Source organism: Cibotium barometz, chromosome 17, assembly GCF_041138505.1.
Source record: "Cibotium barometz isolate CiBa-2024 chromosome 17, ASM4113850v1, whole genome shotgun sequence".
In the NCBI taxonomy this organism is placed as follows: domain Eukaryota; kingdom Viridiplantae; phylum Streptophyta; class Polypodiopsida; order Cyatheales; family Cibotiaceae; genus Cibotium; species Cibotium barometz.
Window position 1 is genome coordinate 51,215,412 of NC_141062.1, and position 10,274 is coordinate 51,225,685.

General features: G+C 39.0%; 1 protein-coding gene across 1 annotated transcript; it reads right to left on the reverse strand.

The window, feature by feature from the left end:
- Nucleotides 1-6,687: 6,687 nt before the first annotated feature.
- On the reverse strand, nucleotides 6,688-9,966 carry LOC147630151 (small ribosomal subunit protein uS13z/uS13y/uS13x-like). The gene is made up of 4 exons (XM_086811796.1): nucleotides 9,814-9,966; nucleotides 9,306-9,466; nucleotides 7,619-7,807; nucleotides 6,688-7,125 (listed from the first exon to the last, which is right to left on the reverse strand). The coding sequence occupies exons 1-4, from the start codon at nucleotides 9,901-9,903 to the stop codon at nucleotides 7,020-7,022; spliced, it is 546 nt and encodes a 181-aa protein (XP_086667922.1). The 5' UTR covers nucleotides 9,904-9,966; the 3' UTR covers nucleotides 6,688-7,019.
- Between the last annotated feature and the right edge of the window lie 308 nt (nucleotides 9,967-10,274).

Sequence of the window (10,274 nt, forward strand, 5' to 3'; positions counted from 1 at the left end):
ATATTATGAGTACTCTTATCTTGTATATGGTGTGTTGAGTGTTGAGTGAAGAAGAAGAAGATTTACAGCCTCTCACCTTGTGTGTTCTCTATTAGGGTTTTGTGAGTGTGTGTGTGTGCTTGCAAGAGCTCAAGCTCTCCTCCCCCCTTCATCTTTTCAGTCATGGCATTGGGGCAATTCTTATACAAGATAAGCACCCTATAGCCTATGAGAGATATAAGTTAAAGCTAGTAGAGAGAAACTACAGTACTTATGATGAAGTGAATTGTTGTACTGCATACTCTAAAGATTTGGAAACATTGTCTAATGGGACTACGCTACTTATGATAAGGAATCGACTATTGTAGTGCATGCTCTAAAGATTTAGAAACACTGTCTGATGGGATCATAATTTCTAATTAACACAGATCAGCAGAGTATCAAGCACTTTCTCTCTCAGCCCCTAATCTCAAATAGATATATCAAATGGGCATCATTTATTTAGAGTTTTCAACCCATGATATAGTATCAACCTAGAAAAGAAAATGTAGTGGTTGACACTCTTAGTAGGAGGCCTAGTATTAATCATATTTTTGCCATTGAGAGTGAACCATTCAAAGCTATGAAAGAGACATATGCAAATGACCCAGGTTTCTCTAAAATTTGGATTAGTATGCGTGATAATGGTTGGAACCCTAAAGGTAATTATTCTCATATGAAGGTCTTCTCTTTTATGAAAAGAAATTATGCATAACACAACCATTTAGTATGATCATGGAAGAGATACTTCAACCTCCATATAATATGGGACATAGAGATGTTTCCTCCACTCTTCAAGTTGTTGGCAAAGAATTTGATTGGCCTTCTATAAAGAAAGACATTGCTCAATTTATATAGCCGAATGTATGGTATGCCAAAAGATTAAGAGCTATAAGGGCAAGAATCAAGGACTTTTGATGCCTTTACCAATACCTACTAAGTCTTGGGAGCAAATATCTATGGATTTCATGACATGCTTACCTACCACGGCTAGTCAAAATGATATGATTTGGACTATAGTGGACCGCGTAAGTAAGCAAGCCTATTTCATTCCATGCAAGAAGACTTTATCATCCCAACAAGCTGCGAATATGTTCATTAAACATGTCCTTGTACATCACGACTTATCAAAAATGATCATATCATATAGAGATTTCAAATTTTGTAGTCACTTTTGGAAAACTTTGTTTGAGAATTTAGGCACTAAGTTGGATCTCGTGAGACTGCTTTCCATTCGGAAGCCAATGGCCAAACTGAAGTGACCAATAGCACAATACTAGATTTACTTAGAGCCTACACATTATCTCACAAAAACTTTGGGATTGTTAAATTCCTCTTCTTCTACAATTTTCTTATAATATATTACACACCTCACACAGGGCTACATTTGAGATTGTTTATGGAAAAGCCTTGCCCATTCCAACTTGAGGCTTTCACGTAGGATTAAGGGAGGTGATGATTTCATTATTGATTTTGATTCCATTCTTCAAGAGGTGCATGTAGATTTTCATTCCGTAGAAGCATTATGCTAAACAAGCAAACAAGCAATGTAAAGACATGTCTTTTAAAGAAGGTGATTGTAATTTTGAGGATTGAAAATAGACGCTTACAAAGCATATAGAGAAACATCCAGTTGTGAAAATGGCACCAAGGTTTTATGTCATTGAAGATAATTAAAAAGATTAATAACCTCATTTATCGATTAGGTTTTTCATTACATTGGAAGATTCATAACTCTTTTCACATTAGTCTTCTTAGACCTTTCAAAGGACCGTTACCTTCCCATCTAGTCTATAAAGAACCTCCTTTCATTGTTGATGAACAAGAAGAACTTATTCCAAATTTAATCATTGACCCCATCAGCAGACACCACAAGAACAGGTAATGTATATACCAAGTATCTTATGACTTTCAAGAACCATCCAATTAGAGATATTAGGTGGATGCTACCTGAGCAATTTTTTCATCAATATCCAAACCTTATCTACTCATATCAACAGACACACGTTGTTGAAATCCGAGAAAGAGGTAATGTTACATCATGTGATGGTGTACTCTCTCTATGGTGCACTAGGATTTCCTAGTGTGTCATTGTATTTAGCTCAGTACTGTGGATGATTCTATTTGCAATCCAAGCAAGAGGGAATGTTACATGTAATGGTGTACTCTCTCTATGGTGCACTAGGGATTCTATTTATAATACTTGATGTTGAATAAATACTTAGATGGATTTAGGTTGTTGTATTTGTGCTTGTACCATACTATGAGAGTTGATTGGCTGATCGAATCCAAACAATTCCGTATTCACATGATAGTAGTTGGTTGTGAGTGAATCCAATTAATTGCTACTAGCACATGTTTGTATTATTTTCTAAGTGATTCCAATTTAGTTGTGACCTAACACTATGGATTGTATGAGTATAGGCTATGAGTATGAGAACAATAATGATGGGCACTGAACATGAACACATGTCTAGGTGTTTGTATTATTTTTGTCTAAGTGCATATGTGCACCATTTTGATTTATTATGGTTAGGCTCATTGTACATAGTTGTTGGGCAAGGGCTATATTATTATGGTGCACCATTTTGATTTACTATGGTTACGCTGTACATAGTTGTTGGGCAAAGGCCATATTATTTTGATACCTAAGACATTGGACAAAGATTACTTTTGTAATTTTTTTAAAAAAATCCAATTTTGAAAAAGCACTCTATTAATGGTTCCAAGGGTTATTTTTAATATGATTAAAATACCATGTGGGGGAGAAGGAGCCACACACATCGAGGAGATTCCACCCAATCTTGTGTATTTTGACTATCTTATGTGTTTGTTTTATGCTTGGTGAAAGGTTTAATATTCCATTCATAGTATTTGAATTCTTATATTTAATTGGTTAATGTGGGTGAGACAAGGTTTGATATTCCATTCATAGTATATGAATTCTTATATTTAATTGGTTAATGTGAGGTAAATATATAAGATCCTACCCCTACTAGTAGAGTTGCATTTGAATCGTCTTGCTCAAAAAAAGTGTTATTAAGAGGGCTAGGTGTGGGCCGTTCAAAGCCCACACCTAATTATTGATTAACAAGCATTTTCTACTAGCTCTCACACTACCTTGATCTGATCTACTTCCTCAAGGTTTACTATTGAAATTTGACTTTATAGCCTTCTTGAGAAAAACCCCAATTAAGCTCAACCCCTGCCTTAACCTCCAATTTCATCTAGGGAGGTGGAATTTGTCAAAAACGCGGCCATCACAGCGAAATCTATTGCATAGTCAAATTCGATGTGGCGCCTTCATTGTCTGCAAATCCCTATTAGGGGTAGCTTGTACTTGTCAAGAGAAACATGCTCAAGAAGTGTTAGCCCCAATGATGGCTCGTACAGCCGTGGGAGCAGAAAAACCAGTCAGCCATATCTTTAAAATGCGCACGAGTTCGTGTCTGATTTGCTGTGTTTTTTGTGATAAATCTCATCCACTCATCAAGGGTAAGTTGCTGTAAATTTTCCTTGCAAAACCCCTTTGATTTGAGAGTTCAATTTTTCTCTCCAAAATCACACTCTTTAAATCTTGTGATTAGATCAGTATCATTAGTGGTCTGATTAGTTGAAATACCAAATTGAGGTTATATATCAAGCATTGGGGACTTGCTATAGCTTCATATCATCTCACATTGTAAAAGCCCTTTGATTTAGTGCTCAAATCTTTCACTCCAAGTCAACCTATTGACTGTTTTCATGCTTTAAGGAGTGTTCATGATAACCATTGCTTATTCCTTTGTTTAGCACTAATCGAAATCATTTGTAAAGGGATTAGACACCACCTCTGGTTAAAAACCAGCTTGGTAAGACATTCCCTCTCTCTTGTCATGGTTAGCTTCGCAAAAATTGATAAATTTGAAGGCTACTTATTTCATACTTGGCAAACTAAGTTCAAGTTCACTCTTATGAGGAAGGGTTTGTGGAACATAGCAAAAGAAGCCTACCACAAGGAAAACCGAAGCTATATGGGTATCCGAAAACGAGACAGCTCTTGCCATAATAGCTTTGGGTCTCAGTGATCAATTCATTCATCATATCGATGGAATGGATATATCCTTTGAAGCTTGGGAAGAGTTGGAAAAACTCTTTGGAGTACAAGCCAAGAGCTCCCAGATTAGCCTTGTAATCCAATTTTTTGAGCTCAACATTATGAAAGAAGACTCTTGCTGCACATCTTAACCATATGAAGAGTCTCACAACTCAACTAACAGGTATTAAAATGAACATTGATGAAGATATTTACATTACTTTGTTGCTTAAAAGTCTACCACATGAAGACTATGGAAACATAGTCACTACACTCACCAATCTACCATCTCCAAAGTTGGTTGACATCACTGCATCCTTGATGGAGGAAGAGAAGAAGATAAAGCAAAAACATGGAAGAAGCCATCTCTTCTCCCATAATGAGGCCTGCTACACAAAGAATATATCCAAAGGGTCTACATCAAAAGGTACCTTCAAAAACAAAGCAAAAGGTAAATGCAACTTTTGTGGCAAGCCATGGCACTTCGAGAAGGATTGCTACATCAAGAAGATCTCCACCAACCTCGTGGAAGAGGACAGTCAAGAAGAAGGTGAAGACAATACTGCTGAGGCCTCACATGAGGCCAACCTTGTTGTTGATAATGAATGGGCCTTCTAGGCCAACTCACTTGCATCCTAATCCATTGTACTCATTATATGCCTTTTGAATTCCACTTACTTTGTGTGATTTCCAAGTTGGGATCATGTATGTTGTCACAAGGTTGAACAAATCATGAAGCATCCCATGGGCTACTGCTAGGGGTTGGGGTCATCAATTTGTTGGAGGGGTTATTGGACAAATTGATTTACTTGGGATTTATGGATGTAGAGTATAAGCCTTAGGTCATTTGTCAAAGGTTAGAATCTCGCAATAATTATAAAATGTGTCAGTTAAGGTGAAAGAATCCATGAAGTATAGGAGCCAAGAGCATTAAAGGTAGCATCTTTTGTTGACTTTGGAAGCTAGAATCTAGGGCATGTGGAGGCTAGAATCATGGAGAGATTTGTGGAGAGCATCATTGACTTTGTTAAGCTACTAAGCATGATTAGTATTTACTAATTCATCTTGTATTCGGCCTATTTAAGAGGCACACATTAAATGGATATCACACTCTCATCTCCCATCTTGGTGTCATTATGCTCAACATTATCTTAATCATATTGTGATTAGGCTAACCATCTAGATTATCACGTTCATTTTATCTAAACCATGAGATTTCTCATCATCTATGAGCCACCGTGATGCTAACATGTGGGATATTACAAATGGGAAAGAGGAAAAACCTAGGACAAGGGAGGCAAAGATTGAAGGATGCATAATGGGACGTACACCCTCAAGCATAAGTGAGAACAATCCACACTATTGGGATCGAATTGTCTCAAGTCCACACAAGGAGATGAAGCAGCATGTAGACACATGCCACAGTCTCATAACTAACATCATGATGCATATAGAGATCGTTGCATGTCAAGTGCTATCAAGGACTATGATGACAGCCACAAGAACCCAACTGGAAAATGATACTCCAAAAAGAAGTAGAAATACAATTTGCATCTCGGGCTAGAGAGAGTAATGAAGGATGGGGATAGAAATGTCTTAGCATTGTTGAGAAAGTCCAGACTCAATGCTCACCCATCAAGAATTCTATGGGCACATTGAAAGAAATGGATAAGGACAGGGCAAGCAAAAAGTAAGTGGCAATCTAAACCCATTGTGTACACGTGCCATCGGTTGAACTTATAAATAGGACATTCCGGAATCATTTGTAATTCTTGGTCATACTTTGAATCCTTGCAACATCAGGTCTTCAGAGTTCATTAAAAGCTACGCATTGAGCCCTCTCATTGTAGACAGTGGAGGCTACGGCTTTGTGTGTATGGCTAGGCATAGTTCACATTAAGCAATATGCAATCATTTTCTTGTGGACTCTCTTCCCTCTTCTCCCAACTCTCTTGAAGAGGAGACTGGACTAGTTACAACGAAGGATTCACTTGGCAATAGTCAACTTGGTTAACCAGAATTTTACCTTATCATTCATTGATAACATGGAATAAAGCAAAATACCACCAAAACAAGTACTAATCAAAGAAATTAAAATTGAAACTCACACCTTCGGCACAAGGAAGGCTTTTAAATAAGAGCCTCTACAATCCTTGGAAAGACCCAATGGGTGGAGCTAGATCTTTGCAGGCCCAATTATTAGTTGCACTCTTAGTTTTGCAACAATTCCCAAGGTAAAATTTTAAAATGAGCTGCCAAAACAGAACTAGAAAAATCCAGAGCTCTATCCCGTTAGCCATCACATGTCCAGACAATTGAAAACTTACACTTCCATACTTGACACATTTAGAGATGGTGAATTAAGTCTTACCTAGTAGAGTGATATCATTAAGCCAGTTATATTGCAGCAAATACAAACGTGACTTTGCAAGTTTGTATGTATTGTTGAGAGCATTGGTTTTAACCCTTCATTGACAAATCTGAGGTGGTGTAGGTAGAACCCCTTCTGTTGGAGTGTTAAATTTTGAACCCCCCCATCATCGAAAAATCTGAAATGGTGCGATGGTAGGAGAGAGAGGTAGAACCCCTTCAGTTGGTTGCTAAAAAATTACTTCATAACTTGTTTAGGTGAACAAGTTGGGTGCTAATAAATTACTTCACAACTTGTTTAGGTGGAAAAGTTAGAAGGCCATAGCACACCCAATCTTTAAACTTGGTACATAGTCGAGAAAGAAGCCATATGCTCTCAGTATACACTTAATAGTAGAATGAGCAAACAAAGAGAGCGGATATTACTGAACAATAAGAGGTGTAAGGTAACACTTGAAAAGTCCAAACTCTTGAGGGTTTACTTTTTCTAATCCATCCCTTAAACTCCACCGTGATAAAAATAGGCTGGCACCAATACAAGTATTGGTATAACACATTACCGCTTCTTAGAAACCCCAACGGTTCTACCACGTCTACCTGTGGTCTTAGTGTGTTGACCACGCACGCGCAAGCCCCAATAGTGACGCAGGCCCCGATGGTTTCTACAAACAACAAAACCAACACCCATATCAGATCGTGAAGATGACTACTTTATCCATTGTTTATGCAAAAGACAGTAACAAAAGGAGGCCTACCCCAGAGACCACAGAATAAGGCTAATCATCCTAGGGTCACAATGTGATGTAAAACCAGACATTGGATGGTATACCTTCAGTTTAAACCTTTTTTAAAAATCACACCTCACTTGATAATTTGGAGCCTTTAGGAACTAGAGGTCATTCATTATAATGGTTCTTGATACAAACATCAAGATCCAATCATCAACAAGGAGCTAAATCCAGAATAACAGTTTGTGTAGGTCCATCAAACCTTACAACGAAGATCTTGGAGCTCTAGCCTTAGGAAACTGATATCACACGCAAGGCTTGCACACCTACCAAATCTATAACATATCTACAATACCCCAGTTCAATGCACGATTGACAATGCAGATAGTTGAATATTAGGATCATATGCAAAAAAGCATAGCAGTACCTGATCTTCTTTAATCGCTCCAGATCATCCCTCAGCTTCATGTCAAGAGCATTGGAAACAACCTGGGAGTAACGACCATCCTTGTAATCTTTCTTCCTGTTCAGGAACCAATCCGGGATCTTAAATTGCCTAGGGTTGGCGACAATATACATGAGATTCTCCAGCTCAGCAGCCGAAAGCTCGCCAGCTCTGCAATAACACAAAATTAGATCTACATGCAAAGAAGGTTAGGGTTTGGAGGCCAAATACTGGGGGACCCCAATATCAATTCAATGCCCAGCTCAGTTCATGAGTACAAAATCTAAAGTAGCATATCCTCATTGGCTGAAAAAGTGCACTTGATATGTTTAATGGTGTTGTCCATGATTTTGGGCCATTCAACTTTTCAACATTGGAAACCTTCAACTGAAATTTAAACTTCAGAGAGTGTTTGCATAAGAGAAATACTGCTCATACATCAAGATAATAAATGTGATGGAGAACTTGTATTAACTGGAGACTTTACATGTTTTTTTCATGGTGTCCACGTATAGGTTTCTTCACCCCTCATTAACCTCAACAGCATAAAGATGAACCAACAAACAACTAGGGCTAAACCTACTCAACTGGAACAGTTAGGATGGCACATGGCAATTAAGTGGTTGGTGCTTCTAAACACAACAAGACAGGACAATACGGTTAATTTCAGACCAAACTGCATCTTGCAATGGATGAGACTGCTAAGCGCAGGACGATGTGAGGGGGTACAAATAGGAGAATGATTGAGACCATTATGGCAATTCCAATACAATCAAACATAAAGGTAAAGAGAGTGAGATAAAAGGGCCTATTTTCAAAATCTCACAAAATCTTAAAATGTCACCTTGTTGACAGCAAATAAGGTTATTCCTCAGGGTTTTGGACATGGGGACAAGCTACAACTTCCTTGATGACAATGGGCCAGCTCTACTTCGATAGTATCTCTCTGTTGTCACACCAAGGAGCTGGTTACCAATGGGGGAGCTAAAGAGAGCTCAACACACTAAAGGTGGAAGTAAGAAGAGTTTATGTACTCTATCTACACCAGGAAAGAAGCAGCACAAAATTAGCCTCCCTCAGCCTCCACACAAAACTTCCAACCAAGACTAAGCATGCAAGATACAAGACAAGCAAGAGATCTGGAACTGCAGATTCTGGTTTGCCTAAACAGCACTAAGTCGTCATCTTAACTACAAATCACAGCCTGGTTTCACAAGCGTCAAGGGCTATCCCTTTAGGCACTTGACAAGGGGTGAAGGAGCGAGGTTCAATACCAGTCCACTTTGAATTCCAGTGGCTGAATAGACAGGGAAATGAACACTACTCGAACAAGACTTTTTTTTTGTTGGGGAGAGGGTAGACGATACATGTCGGTAAGCCTGTCCATGAGACACCAGGATCGCTTCCCCACACAAGTCAACAATATATAAAAACTTGAAATTTTCTGAGTTGGTGCAGTGGTTAGAGCTACGGGTTGGGGAGGAAGAGATGCCGGGAGATATCTGCTGCTCTATATACTTTTTGGGCGGGGGTAAAGCTTCTGCTCCCTACCAAATACAAAACAAGTAGAACACTAATCTGTGCAAAAGTATCACACAAATGATACTCATGAGACAGATATTAAAATTAGGGCTATGTCATGCAAATCAAAGAAAGAGAAGAAGAAAACCTCTTGTTCATGTCAACGTCGGCCTTCTTGCAGATGAGATTGGCAAAGCGCCGACCGATACCCTTGATGGAGGTAAGAGCAAACATGATCTTCTGGCGCCCGTCGACATTCGTGTTCAGAACTCGAAGAATGTGTTGAAAATCCTCGTTTGCCACGAGCGACTGCAACAAAATTGGGTTCACCTCACGGTTAGGATCAAACAAAAAGCGCCAGACCTTTGAGCTAGAACAGTATTCAGACATGAATCGCCACAGCATCGAGGTTACACACTAAGGGCAGCCAAAGCGCTAGGGTTTCTGACTATGCGGTCGGTCAAAGACGTTAGGGTTTCTGTATACACGGAGCCACAGCTTCGGGCTCACACAGTAAAGAACAGCAAGCCTGTTAGGGTTTCTGTCTATCAGGAAAAGATCGCAATCTACACAGTGAGAAGCGTTGGGGCATCTTCCAGAAAGGAGTGTCGAGAAAAACAACGGAGAAAAACAGTGCATACCGCATAAGGGCTTACCATTTTGCTAGGGCTGTGCAGCGACTGCGCTTCCAAGTGCTCGCTCGCAGACTCAGAAGGAAACTCTCTACGTCGGACTGTCTCAAACATAAAACCCTAGCCTTACCTTTCACACCTAGATGCCATGGGCGGCCGCCTTTGGAAAAAAACCGACTAGTGATTTTTGCACCGTTCATATTTGAAGCCTAAAAATCAAACCATGGAATTTTTTTGTGATAGTATGTTGCTGCCATTGAGTGGTCCATTACACAGAATGGGGGGGAAAACCACGCATGAAAAACATGAAAACCTGCCAATGAGATCATTTTCTACAAAATGGTTTCTTATAGGCCCCTCTACCCTAAGAGATGAAGGTTTGGAAATTTTCAAATTTTGGGTGGTTTCTTCAAATTGTTATAAATTTAGCAAAAATACCTCAAACGGATGCTTTTCACCATTTGGTGGAGAACTTTTGTTTGCAT

Excerpts from the sequence above, each read along its gene's own strand:
- LOC147630151 (XM_086811796.1), bottom strand. The coding sequence starts at position 9,903 with ATGTTTGAGACAGTCCGACGTAGAGAGTTTCCTTCTGAGTCTGCGAGC. Across the intron at positions 9,467-9,813 it reads TGCACAGCCCTAGCAAAATG|TCGCTCGTGGCAAACGAGGA; the intron begins GTAAGCCCTTAT and ends ATTTTGTTGCAG. Across the intron at positions 7,808-9,305 it reads GACGTTGACATGAACAAGAG|AGCTGGCGAGCTTTCGGCTG; the intron begins GTTTTCTTCTTC and ends GTGTTATTGCAG.